Genomic DNA, 14,319 nt, shown 5'->3' on the forward strand with positions numbered 1-14,319 from the left:
GCCCATTTCTGGTGTCCCCCGCCGTGATATTGCTGTAATATTGCTAAAAGTGGCATAAAACCATACTCACTCACTCACTAGCTATTGTCTCTTTTACAGACCGTCCACATACCATGTTCTTTGATCCTCGGATATGGAAACCTGCCCAGGACCAACCAGAGAGACAGGAAACAGTGTCAGAGTTCAAGGGCAAAGGGTCAAGGTCGTTAGGTAAATTGGATAAGAGTATTCCTTGAACAAATTGTTTCTTGAGTAACAGATAAATCATCGTTATCAAATCCTTGTTTCAATTTTACTAACATAATATATAATTTTCAGAATTTCTGAACAATCCAAGTCCACCTGACCGAGACAACATCTTGTGTGACGAGGATGTACGCTACTATGGTGGCAATAACACTGAAATCCAAACAATGGAGACGGCTGTGATGGAGAACCCTCAGGATGTTCCGTTGTGGCTGAAACTGGCCCAGAGGAAGCTGGGAGCAGACAAGTGAGTACCTTGTATGGCACATGTGTTTGTTTGTTTGTTTGTTTGTTTGTTTAACACCGCACTCAGCAATATTCCAGCTATATGATGGCAGTCAGTAAAAAAGAGTTGAGTCAGGACACGGCAATCCAGTGATTGACATCTGAGCGTCGATCTATGTAGTTGGGAGATGATGACATGCATCAACCAAGTCACCTAGCTAGATGACCTTGTATTGCACTTGTCAACAGCATTTCTATTAGTTGATGTTTGTTTATTGCTTGGTGTTAAGATTTGCCACATCCCCATTTCACAAATATTGAATAAAATAAAAATACACTAAAAAAAGTATTGTTTCTTCCTTGAGAGTCTAACACCTTATGTTTAGTAATAACAAGAGGAATTTGCAAAAGGAATAAATTCTTTGATTTGATGGTCAAGACAAATCCGGAGGCACGGGGGACCCAGTCATCTAAGGCACGACCATTTGTTTTCAGTCAGTTTGTGGGATTTCGCTTTCAAAATATGAGTAGTAGACTTGAATTAAGTCCCTGACTGTGAGAAAAGCCTGAGAGTGATTATGTATCTCGATCACATTAAATTAAGTAAGGGAGCCAAGATTACAAAGCAAATTTGTTGGTTTGAGTTTCAAATTATTCTGGTTGTTTCTAGGTATGGTTGGCACCATACCTGTGCTTGTTTGTTTCATCAAAGAAAATTATGACAAGTGCCTTTTGTTTCATCAACATATGAAAGGAGGTAATGTATAATTCACTAAATTGAAATGTGCCTTACTTTGTGCAAAAAACCTTTTGGTAAACTCTACCATTGCCTGACATTAAGCAGTTTGTGGAGAAGATGGTTGCAAGGCTATTACCAATGTTGAGAATCTTGTCAAGCTAGAAACATTGCTGTTTGTGCGATGTAATCGATATCATTGGTCAGAGCACTTGCTGGCATAGCTCTCCCTGGAGGCAGGCCATGGTTCGATATTTGGTTGAGAATGGAACAACAATTCACACTAGTCGTATGTATTCATGTATTCAGATTAGTCTTGTTTGATTGTTGTTTAACAAGACACTCAGCAATATTACAGCTATTTGATATCGGCCTGTAAATATTTGAGTCTGGACCAGATAATCCAGTGACTGATATTGTGAGCTACACTCCAAGTGGACAGGCTCTGGTTGATTGTGTGTTGTCAAGCAGCTTTGTCTATACAAGCCATGTGAAATAAATATGAGTAATACATGTACAAGAAAGGAATTGTGTGCATCAGTCTTAACACTTGTGTGTGAGATCACAACTTTGTAACAAGGATTTAAGAGTGTCATGTGAGGAAGGTATGGTTAAAGCCTTAAAGGGAGACTTTTGTCCATGGTCTGTTTGCACATGTCCAGTGTAGGTCTAGACTTTGTGAATAGTGCCTTGACATGCGTGAGTGGAGCTAAACCTGGGACTACCCAGTTAACATGAAAGGGATATATCTAGACTGCTCAGAGTTGATATTCAGCCCAAATGGGAATTAAATACTTTCTAATTCATGTATTAAATATAGTTGAGACTAATGGGATGACTTTTGATAGCAGGACCAAAAATGAAGAGAGGCTTGTTGTATATTATTGAATGCAATGTTAAAATGCTATTTTATGCTAATCCCATTGAAAATAAGAACTTAAATAAATCCAATGTTGGACATACACTAAACTACGTTTATAACAAACATGCTTATAATGAACTGACCGATATAACGAACTTATTTTTTAGCCCTGGACGTGTGTTGCATATATGCCGTATAGATGCTTATAACAAACTACGGTTATGACAAACTAAAAATAGTGGTCCCTTTGAGTTTGTTATAGCCGTAGTTTACTGTAATAACCAATAACCCAAGGGCACTTTGTTTGGTATCCTAGCTAAATCACTGCATCTCCAGAGTTTCTGGGTCAGGATAGGTCTCCAGTCCCAAATATTTTTGTTGATTGATCGGTTTCAGTTTCTTACCAAGGATTTGACCCTGAATTCTGTAATTTCTTCTTATGACTGGTTGATTTGTTCATTTATATGAAATTATGTGTGAGGACCAAATTGAGGATAACAGGTATTAAAACACTGAACTCTGATAAGGGACCAGTTCATGGTAATGTAGGGTAAAAAGCCTAATACCAAGTTGATATGTTTGTGTTGCAGATTATAGTAAAATATCATTTAAGACTGTTGATATTTATTGTTATTTTCATGATGGATACAGAATAATAATGCTCCAGATTTCTGTTCCTGTTCTCATACATCCTGTTCTCAATGGTTGCGTTTCCAAATCATTGATCAATCTTGAAACCATAACAGTTGTTGATTGTAAGAGCCCACAAAAATTAGGATCAGTTTCAGTGATTTGGCTGATTGTGTGTCATCATACCCCAACAGTGTGGGATGGTGGTCATGCTATCAACCACTGGTTTGTTTGACCCAGACTATTATTTTCAGGCTGCCGAGATATAGCTGAAATATTGATGATTGCAGCTTAATACAAACGAACGAAACAAACACCTCTCATACTATTACAAACAACTTTGTTGCCCTTTTGGTAATTACATTTTGTATCTTCTAATTCATGTCACATACCCATGACATTGAATATTTGTCGTAGGAAAATATAGCTTTAAATGCATATTGCCTGCAATTGAAATTGTATGATTTGTACATGTAAGGTTTTCAAAAGACTGAAGAACCATTTGAAGAAGAATTTCTTTTTTTTAACAACTCAATAATAGCACCCTTTTGAAAAGACTTGTTTCCACCCACACCTGCTTATATGATCCAATCTATATGAGACATAGATGTCGTCATCCCACTCTTGTAGAGAAAGACCGTCTGCTTTTAAACCATTGTTCTCACCATCTTGGTTGTGTTCTTGGTGGGTGTGTAGCATTGCTCTTTTATTTTACATATGCATAGAAACACAACTAGAATTTTCTATGTCTGCTCCAGCTCCCATGACATGGCAAACAATGCAACAATTGACTTATTCCTGTCTTCAAGTTAATTGTTTTAATCCCCTGTGCATATGTGCCATAGCGGCTTCATTTTGTATCAGCACAGAAATGCAACCCAAGATTCATCTGCCTGCTTGAGATTTTAACATCAGGAAAAAATCCCCAGCTTGTGGGTTCTTCCTGTTTTTTGGCTTAACTGTTATCATTCATATCCTTAACTAAACACAGAAAAGTGGCAAGGTCAGGGTCTTGCGTCTAAATAAAACACCTCGGTTGTGTTAGGTCGATGACAGCTAGTCGTGTGATGTGTGTGGATCGACCATCATTTGCATGGTATTTTTACCTAACAGGATCACAGTAGGAACTGTGTTTGATCCTGAGACCAGAATGTTGTCCGTCTTGCTCTGGGTTTACTGACTTATGTTAGCAGCTGAAAAAGATTTGTTGATGTGGTAACTTATCAGATGCAGTGACAGGATGGATAAATTCCTATTGTATAATGTATTGTTGTTTGACATCGTGTTTATGGCATGTTTTCCTGATCACTGGAAGATATGTCTTCAATGCTATTGTGTTGAAGATGGCTTTTCCTGTTTTCAATGGGAAGCGTATGTTTGTTTTCCCAATACGCAGTGCACACGCCTCATTGCATTAGAACTCAAACACGATCACACCTTCCTGTCTGCATACTGCATAGTGGAGAAAAATGGAAATCATAACCAGTGTTCGAAATAAATATTGTCGAGTTGTCCTTGACATTGTAACATTCATGGTCGAGTGAGTGAGGCAATATTCCAGCAAATATCATGGTAGGGGACACCAGAAATGGGCTTTACTCATTGTACTCATCTCGGGAATAGAACCTTGGTCTTTGGTGTGACAAGCAAATGCTTTGGTCGCTTGGCTGTCACACCAACCCCTTTATGTTAGAAGTTAAATTTTGGGACCCCTATTCAAATACTATAACAGCAAAATGCTAGTATCCCTGATCCCTGTAATTTCTGACACTGATAATAATTTACGAGTGATGAAAACATAAAACTTCTTAAAGGTTTGAAGACTGTAGAAAACTGAAGGGTGTACAAAGAGCTTAGATGAGACTAACTGATATTTGTGAAATGTCACGGTATTAGGTGCAGCCATGTTGGAAACATGTTTCAGTTACATGTATTATCATTCTGCCTGGCTGAAAGAAGTTCTTGTTTGACTCTCTGCAACCATTTTTTCTGTTTGGTAGTGAAAACAAATTCATGTTAAGAAAGTAACTTTCATCAGCTTTTTAGTTTTCATAAATGTATGGTCTAGTTCCCATTTGTCTTGTCTTGGGGAGGAGATTGCAATACGGGAGGTTGATAATAGAGCTGGTACCACTTTAAATTCTTCCCTCCTCATGCTGTGGTGGAAGGAAATTCAACAAAAACAATGAAAATGCTGATGAAACTGGTGTCAGTGTTGTCTCTGTGTTTATAATACATCTGATACCTTGTGCTCCATCACCTAACGTGGGAAGTCGTGTACAAACAACAATAGTTGCGATGATTCACCCTCACGCTGTTCCTTGACAGACTCCATGAAGGCTATCGGAAGGCTCCAGGAGTTGTTGCTGTTAAATTCCATGTCGTCTGGGAATCCTGTTATACTTCTTGAGATGTTTAAAGTTCACCGAGATCTTTCTGTGGTCTTGTTTTTATTCCTGTTTTCAACAATGGACCATCTTGACTTTAAAAAATAAGTTGAATTAACAATGGCGGAAAGCATGAAGTCATTTCAGGGGGAACAACTCCTGTTTGACACAGATTTCTTTTGGCAGTGATGTGGAATTAATGGTCTGCAGCTGTAGAGAAACTCTATATGTGTATCTTTCTTTTTCATCAGACTATCCCAATACCATTTTTTTCTTCTCATTGATATTCTTTCCTATCCAATGTACATTAACAAAGGAAATGCAGAAGACTGACGTTAGAAGACGAATGTAAATATCTCAGGTTAACTTTAGAACTGTTAGATAGAACTTGGTCGTTTAAATAGTTGTTTTTCAGTTCATTCTATTTAGCCTTCCTTGATGCTTACTAAACACGCTAGAGAGACGTCTCAAGTTATTTTAGACAGAATCTAATTTCTAAGAAAATTTCAGTTGTGTGTCTTGTCTGTCAATTAAAACAAAAAGCTGCCTAAACCCATCATTCTTGTCAAAGATTGACATGGTCCACACATGCAGTAAATCAATTCCTCCACAAACCTGTTTAATTGTTTTTGTCATTTCAGCCAAGGCAATTAAAAACCTTTTTCATGGGAAATATATCTTGTTGAGAATAAATCTGAGTTCTATTTTCCCCCCTAATGAAAATGTTATAGCTTGTGAATCTTTTGATGATATGTAAGCTTTTTTCCCTTCCTTGTCTGTTGCTCTCAATCTAGTGGTTCATTAGCTTCCTCATCAGGCACGACTAGCCGCTAGATACTTATTTTTTTATTCGAGGGAATTATTGCCCTAATAATTGCTGTTTGCTAAGTTGGTCATGCTATAAGTAGATCATATGTTCATAATTCATTATATATTAATCTTCAAGCATGTCAAGCCAGACATGCTTTTCTTGTTTTATAGATGAGCTAGCCTATCCTTCATTTTAAGTAAATGAGATAAACAAATTTAAAGTATATCTGTTTAATTATCTGGTTGTTTTTTTTATATATATTTGTTTTTCTTCTTCTTCTCAGGAAATTAACCTTAAATCAACAGTAAGATTTTTAATATTTACTTTTTCCCCACCTGGATACAGGATATTGACCATTAAAATATGCACCAAATAAAAAAAATGACAAATAAGAAAAATATAAATATTTGGAACAAGAAAGTAATTTGTTCGGACTTAATTTGGGAAAACAAAATGTTTAGGAAGCTGCCTAATTAATGTCAAAATCTTGCTATGCCAGAAAGGAAACAAGTATGGAGTTTGAAGGACGTATGCTGTTTTAGATCTGTTGATGATCACTGAGTAGTGTCATAGAAATTAAGGGGGATCCTGTTGTCCATGAGGTTTTTAGCTGAAGTATTTGAATCTAAAGACCCCTTAAATCTCACATTTTTATCCCCGCCACAAAGTGTTCTTCCATCTGTCCGTCTTTCCTTCCATCCATCCGGTTCTCAAAGGATACAAATTTTCGCAAAAACTATTTAAGTCGGAGAAATGAAATTTTGCACACTGGTGTTACTGGTCATGATCTCAAATGAGTTTGAAAATTGATGTTGTAAATTCAATTTTTACAGAGTTATGGCCCTTGCTTGTGATTTTCAACTTACTGCATACTACCAGAAATGGGGACAAGTTTTCTAACCAACTACTGGAGTTACATGGATGAAAGTTGTCATGCTTATCTAAGACATACTTGTCAACACTTTGTTTGAAAATTGGTCAATTATTTGTTAACAGAGTTATGGCCCTTAACCCATGTTAGTTTACTTTGTTCATAGTGTGTGCAATGGGGACAAGTTTTCTCAGAAACTGCTGATGCTACATGAATGAAAGTTGTCATGCTTATCTAAGAGATACTTGTCAAGACTGAGTTCCAAAATTGGTCCCGTCAGTTAATTGTTTACAGAGTTACGGCCTTCGATCCAAGTTGTTGGTGCAATGGGGGCAAGTTTTCTCAGAAACAACTGAAATTAGCTTATCTAAGAGATACGTATCAAGAGTTATTTTGTCCAGAGAAAGGGCATTTTGCTTGTATTAATTTCACATTAAATACTTTTTTCTCTTAAAAAAAAAGCTGCCCAAGAGGCTATCTCTTCTTAAGGCTTTATGGGGCTCTTTTTTTATAGTTCATGTTCACTACTTTGTGAACAAACAAACATCTTATGTCCCTCATGGCAGGGGTAATGCTGTTTTCTTGTTTATAATTGGGTTATGACAAGGACTTGAATTCACTGTGCAGAGTTGCGTCCCTTGGGCACGCCAGAAACCTCCCACATAAAGCTGACTTGCCGCGATATAACTGGAATACTGTTAAAAGCGGCGTTCAACCCAACTCACTCACTCTTTCACTCACTCGATTCCCGGCTGCGTCATACCAAAAGATGTTAAAAAGGAGTAAAATGAGGAGGACTGGTCGGCTCAGTCAGTATAGTGTGTCTGAATGGGGTATTCATGTTAAACTGCGGCATGGTATCTCAGTCGTCTAGCAATCGGTATTAGTCAGGACGAGTACAAGCAGCCACGTTGCTATACAAGTGCAATAATCTTGAATGTGATGTTCATACCAATTTTACCTTCATCTCGTTGCTCACTACTGACTGCAGTGTTAAACAACATACACTCACTAACTCACTCAGCTGTGGGGATGAGGTTGTAAAGATGCTGTGGATCTCTTGACTGAATACATGAAACATATCTGATTGAAACACCCTGTGAATCCTGGGTTAGAATAGTTCCCCAGCAAGAAACCTGTGTGGGTTGTGAGACTTAATGGATCAGGTGGTCAGTCTTGGTGAATTGGTTCATTGCATGTTATGGGTTTCCCAAGGCCTGGAGCTCATAAAATCAAGCACTGGTTTGTCTGGTCCAAACTTAATTATTTTCAAATGGCCATCATTTATTTGGAATATTGCAGAGGGTAGCACTAAACAATAAATAAACAAAATAACAGGACCCAATATCCAATGTTACTTCTTTCTAAAGCAGTTTTATTTTGTGTTGCAGCTCTTCAGAAGCCAACTTGGACCAGGCCCTGAACGTGTTGGCACGTGGACTGGAGTCAAACAAGGACAGTGCGGTCTTGTGGCACCGATATCTGTCTCTGTATCAGTACCATCGGGATGCTGGAGACCTCCCTCAACTCTGCCAGATGGCTCTGCAGCATGCTCCCTCATACCAAATATGGCAATTGGTAAGTACTTGAGGAAAACTTCATGTCATATGTTTTATTTAACCTTGTGAATATGAATGTTGTGTACCTTAGAACGGTATGTCTTCCTACTTGTCTGGTAGGGTAGTGAAGTGGCTGAAGCGTTGGCTCACCCTGTCAATGACTTGGAGTTTGATTTCCTCAAGGTACAGTGTCTGGGAGATGTTGGAATATTTCTGAGCTCACTTGCTGATGGCCCTTACTTGCTACAAGCCATTTGGGGTTTTCTAATACTGTGACAGGTGTTTGGATGGGGAGCACTAATAGCAGGACTTGACTCTCCATGGGATAGCTGTTAATCCCAGTACCTCCTAACTGTCCTGAGAACTAACTGCAGTTGCTGTTAAGTGGCTGCAGTGTGTGGCTTGGCCCTGATCAACAACTATCCAAGACTGTGACTGTAACATAGATTTATGGTAGTCATTGCACTAAGATGCACAGATTGGGCCAGGATCCTTTGGTCGTGGGTTTAATCCCAAATTGGCACTGATTATGTTTCCAGGTTTGTCAGCACTGACCTTTCTCGTGGTTTCTATTGCATCACTTTTGGCTCTCCTTGCACATCATTCTGATATGCCATCACATAAATGAAAAGCTACTTACTCAACCACTCAACCACCCACTCACTCACTCACCCATTTTACAACACAACGGCCCACTCACTCACTCACTCACTTTACCACCAACCAACTCACTCGTTCACTCACCGACCCACTCACTCACTGACCTACTGACTCAACCACTCACTCAACCACCTACTTTACCACACACTGACCCACTCACTCACTCACTGACCCACTACTCATTCAACCACACACTTAACCACACACTGACCCACTCACTCACTCACTGACCCACTACTCACTCAACCACACACTTAACCACACACTTACCCACTCACTCACTGACCCACTCACTCACTGACCCACTTTCACTCACTCACTCTCACTCACCCACTCTCTCACTCACCCACTCACTGACCTACTCAACCACTCACTCAACCCCTCAACCACCCACTTTACCACCCACTTTACCACCCACTTTACCACCCACCGACCCACTCACTCACTCACTCCCTCACTCACCCACCCACTCACTGACTCAACCATTCACTTAACCATTCACTCACTCACCCACAGACCCACTCACTGACCCACTCTCTCTCACCTTTCTCTCACTCTCACTCACTATGCCCACTAGTCACATGTCAGTCGTTGCCATCAGCTCCCAGTCAGGATGATTTGCCGACCCCTGACTACCTAACTCTTCTGCTAATTTCCTCCACTGATGAGATGCCATGCTCCCACTTTGCTTTGACTTGACAGGTGGTCTGTTCAACATAAATAAACCAATAATACAAAAACACCTTTTGGAAGAACTGATCTGTTGTTTTGTAATCATGAACAGGGAGATTTGCCAATGATAAACATAGTTAATTGGCATGTTTTATTTTGTTATTTATTTTGGGAGCATTTGCCATTCATTTATTACATTACTTATTGCATAGTTGGCTGTTGGCTCAATCTTGTTTCACATAACAAAACAAAGTTTATCTTTATGTTGGTGTTGCATCGCTGTTGTGAAATTTCAGGATTTATGTGGAACCAACAGACCACCAAATTAATGCTTGTTTATATATTGTCCAATCAGATAACAATTCAAAACACATATATCATCGCTGGTAAAGAGGAACACTTTGAAATAACTTTCACCTCTTCAAAGAGTCTTGAAAAAAGTCAGCAGTGTGAATGTAAATCCAATGGTGACGGACAGAGCACATGGCCATGCCATGAAAACTAATTGGTGTGTAAATAGTGGATGAGAAGTTACATAGGAGCACTGGGAACTTCAGCCATGGCTATCAGCTGCAGTGTCAGATCGGGTTGTTCCGATAAACTGTCTTGTGCTCCTTTGTCGGGCTCCACACGCTAAAACAACATGCCAGGGAGTGCTTCACTTCCCAGACGCTTCCATATGGGGAGATAACTCACTGATTATGCTTGCATCTTTCATCTTCATCTGGTGATGACAGTACCTACATTGGATCTTCCTGCCCTGATACCATGTATCAAGTTCATATTTATTTATCTTGTCACCACTTTGATGTAATAAATCAGGTTACAACATAAATCATATTTTCTCAGTACTTCCTGTTTTCTATCTTTTTCCTCTTGCTTTGAAAAAAACCCAACAGAAAATAAAGATGATGCTGTCACTTGAAGTTCATTAGATTTTATATTTTTTTGGGTAAAAATTGGCTTTTAGGAAATTTGGTTATAATGCTATTCAGTGGATGTAATATGTGCTTGAGTTTTTATGTCAGAGCTGTGTAACTTTTACATTGTTGATCTACCGGAGTAGTATGCTTACATAAGCCAACAAATAGTGTTGATGTGTATGTTATTATCATGATGGTGATGCAGTAGACATTGCAGTTGCTCTTCAGGTCAGATTGGAGTTGTCTCCCCTTGGCCACTATCTTCACTGACCATCTTAGTTCATTCAAATAGAGAGGCCATTAGATTAATGTTTGTTTGCTGCCTCAGGGCCTTAACAGTTGCAATTCTTCAACTGATACAATCAGCTGATACCAAACATAAATAAATAGACAATAAACTGAAGGTGAGGACATCACTTTTAAAGGTGATAATTTGTCATATTGTACCCCTGAGGCTAGAGGTCCTATTTCCTTCACAGTTTTATTCCCAGTAATCTTTAACTTGTCATTTTTTTGTGCAACATTTGATTTGATCTGTGATACTGGGTTTATTTTATTTCAACAAATCCTTGTGTGTTGTTTACTTGGGTTGTCGTGGTCGATGAGGCTTGGAAGTTTTGCTGATTAATATGACACTCAATACACTGGTGCTGCCAGAGATTGTCATATCACGCCAATTAATATGATTAATCTTTCCTTTACCCCTGTTAAACTGATGCCAAAAAAGATAGTGGAAAATTGAGTTTTTTGTTCCTTTTTGAGATAAAGGCCCTATGTAAACTGCCAACAGTAACATTATCTCAAATCATGAAATTTTATCTGCAACCAGAAGAAGCGTGTTGTTCTAATTGAAGTTCTTTTAAGACATATTAAGCCAACGTTTATCCTATTATGTCAGTTTCTTTGAAAGCACATACCCAAAAAAATCTTTTAAATGATTTTTTTCTTTTTCTTGAAAACCCAACTGGGCTAAAAGGAGTGCATCCAGAATCATTCATGATTTTCTGAATCAAGTCTTGAAGTAGTTTCTGGAAACAGGAGTTAGCCTAATGGTTACTGCACTCGCTTGTCACCCAGAAGGTTGGGTTTGATTCTCTATATGAATACAGTTTCAATAGTTGGTCAACTGGTGTCATGGGGCAGTGGGGTAGCTGAGACCCAGGTTCTATTCTCTTCTATGGTTAAATGTGTAAAGCCTGTTCACAATATGGCCAAAGTATTGCCAAAAGTAACTTTAAACCTTTTTCTATAACTCACACTTACTTTGTTGTGTTGGTGGCCTCTGCAATGGTTTCTGTAAAATTTGCTTTTCTCCTGTTTGTGGCATGAACTTATAAGCACTTTTCAGGATTTTACAGGACACTAGCTATTGAGAATGGACACGGATAATGTGAATTATGAGTTCCATGAGACTATAAAAGCTTGTCTGTTTGAATCATTAAAACTTAACATAAAAAATTATTTTGAAACATGTACCGGTAGGTTAAATTTAACTGATATTTCTTTTCTGTTAAAAAACAGTTCAGTCCAATTCAAACTAGGAAGCCACCAAACTATTCAGCTTGAACAGATCATGCTTTTGATTAAAATTAAAATTATTGAAAGTCGTCAGTCGTGTGCCACGTGGGGTCAGTCTGAAGACATCAACAAGGTTGCAGTAATCACCCTCGGACCTTTTTTCTTGCCTGAGACCCCCAAAGTTATTCCAGAGAGTCCCCAGGCCTCATACATGGCTAGACCCAGGTAAAGCCCTGCTCGTTCACTCCATGTCAAACAATGACAGTCTCCTGGTGGTTTGTAATGGAATTGTAAATAAAGAGCTGTCTGTGGTGGAATCCTCCTAGGACTTTCTCCCCATGCTGACATCCCCTCGTCTGTACATCAACAGTTTGTCAAGACCGCCCCCTACACCACATATGTCCAGCCCTGTAAAAAAGTTAAATCCGGAGTATAAAGTTTTCATTGAGTGTTGTCCCGGACCTCACAGCCAGTATTTGAAAATAATCTGCAGCAGCATGCAGTCAGCAATATGGCAGCCATATGCTGACAGTGATGACTGGAAAGTGAGCTGTTCCTTTGTGATGGAACATTTACCTCGTAATGCTGTTTCGAGTAGGGATCAGTAAGTGAGTGAAAAGTTAACGTTGCATTGGCATTATTTCAACCATGTAGCAACGAGAGCAAATTTATGGGAGTACTGAATAAACAGTTGTTTACAAACACTCAATAATATGAGTGGGGTAGCCTAGTGGTTAAAGCGTTCGCTCATCATGTCGAAGGGCGGTCGGGTAGCCTAGTGGTTAAAGCGTTCGTAAAACCATACTCACTCACTCACTCACTCACTCACTCACTCACTCACTCACTCACTCACTCACTCACTCACTCACTCACTCACTCACTCACTCACTCATGTCGAAGCCCATTTCTGGTGTCCCCCGCACTGATATTACTGGAACTTTTGCTAAAAGTGGTAAAAAAATCATACTCACTCACTCATTAAAGTGTGAACTGGGGTGGTCGGGTAGCCTAGTGGTTAAAACGTTAGCTTGTCACGCCGAAGACCTGGGTTCGATTCTTGACATGTGTAAAATGTGTCAAGCCCATTTCTGGTGTCCCCTGCAGTTATAATACTGGAATATTGCTTAAAGTGGCGTACAAACCATACTCACTCACTCACTCACTCACTCACTCACTCACTCACTCACTCACTCACTCACTCACTCACTCACTCACTCACTCACTCACTCACTCACTCACTCACTCACTCACTCACTCACTCACTCAAGTGTGAATTAAGCCTGTTCTCTACCGCTCTGTCCCTCTTTGTCAATTTCTGACCTGCCGGGCTGCTTATTACAGTGACTACAGAATTGATGTTTTGATGTTATGGTGTAATTTGATCGAACTTGACTTTGTTTTGCAGTTGGTTGAGGTAAATGTATAGTTGTTGTAACACTCCCTGCTCGCTCTCACAACCCCTGGTGTGTCTGGGACTATTTCTTACCTGCTGTAGTGATACAGTTTACAGATTGCTGACAAGAAACACCATTACCCCACTTGATCTGGAAGGATGAATCACTGGCCTAAATTTGTACTGAAAACTGTGAAAATGTCAGAGAAACCACTTGCTGGTACTGATGGATAGTGTTATACCATGCCCGACTTTTCCAACTCTGTTTAATTAAATGTTCAGTATTCCTTGAAAATATCAGTTGAATTCTGATTTAAAAAATGTGTGTGTATTTTGAGAAAGCATGTCTTGTTCCATGTTTTTCTCACTTTTAGTTTGTTTTTAGAATAGGATTTTTCATAGCTCTGTGGCTGTTTGGTCATTGAGTTTTGTAAGACCAGGATTCCTTGGTCCAAAAAGGACATTTATGGGATGCTCCTCTGACCGGCAAATTGCAGCAGGTTAGATGCCTGTACCACCTACGTCCCCTGTCAGTTGTGGTTGTTTGATCTTGACACTGGTACCATTGTTTCATCCTTTCAAAAACAGTTCAGTGAGTAAAATTTATGTTTTGTATCTTTTCAACATAATGAGGCTTTTTTATTGTGACATATCTTTAGTGTTGCAGGCTACAATATCATTAGTTTATTTTTTATTAGATCACCTTTCTGATAGTCTAAGTGAGCTTTTGTCGTAGCCTGTTTGACCAGTGTGAGTTATCTGGCATCTGACATGTGTTGTAAACATGCCTCCTGAGAAACAACCATCTTCCCGAGGCAAGAGAGTT

At 39.2% G+C, this 14,319-nt stretch overlaps 1 protein-coding gene across 2 annotated transcripts in view; it reads left to right on the plus strand.

Annotated features, from left to right (window-relative positions):
* The window catches only part of LOC124111911 (zinc finger C3H1 domain-containing protein-like), a 107,840-nt gene that overhangs the window by 30,735 nt on the left and 62,786 nt on the right, over positions 1-14,319 (plus strand). For both annotated transcript variants that reach the window (XM_046471820.2, XM_046471828.2), the window contains exons 19-21: positions 100-210; positions 319-493; positions 8,160-8,346. In XM_046471820.2, coding sequence (XP_046327776.2) covers positions 100-210; positions 319-493; positions 8,160-8,346 — 473 coding nt within the window. The remainder of the gene's footprint in view (positions 1-99; positions 211-318; positions 494-8,159; positions 8,347-14,319) is intronic.

Source organism: Haliotis rufescens, unplaced genomic scaffold, assembly GCF_023055435.1.
Source record: "Haliotis rufescens isolate VD_foot unplaced genomic scaffold, xgHalRufe1.0.p SCAF_5, whole genome shotgun sequence".
Classification (NCBI taxonomy): domain Eukaryota; kingdom Metazoa; phylum Mollusca; class Gastropoda; order Lepetellida; family Haliotidae; genus Haliotis; species Haliotis rufescens.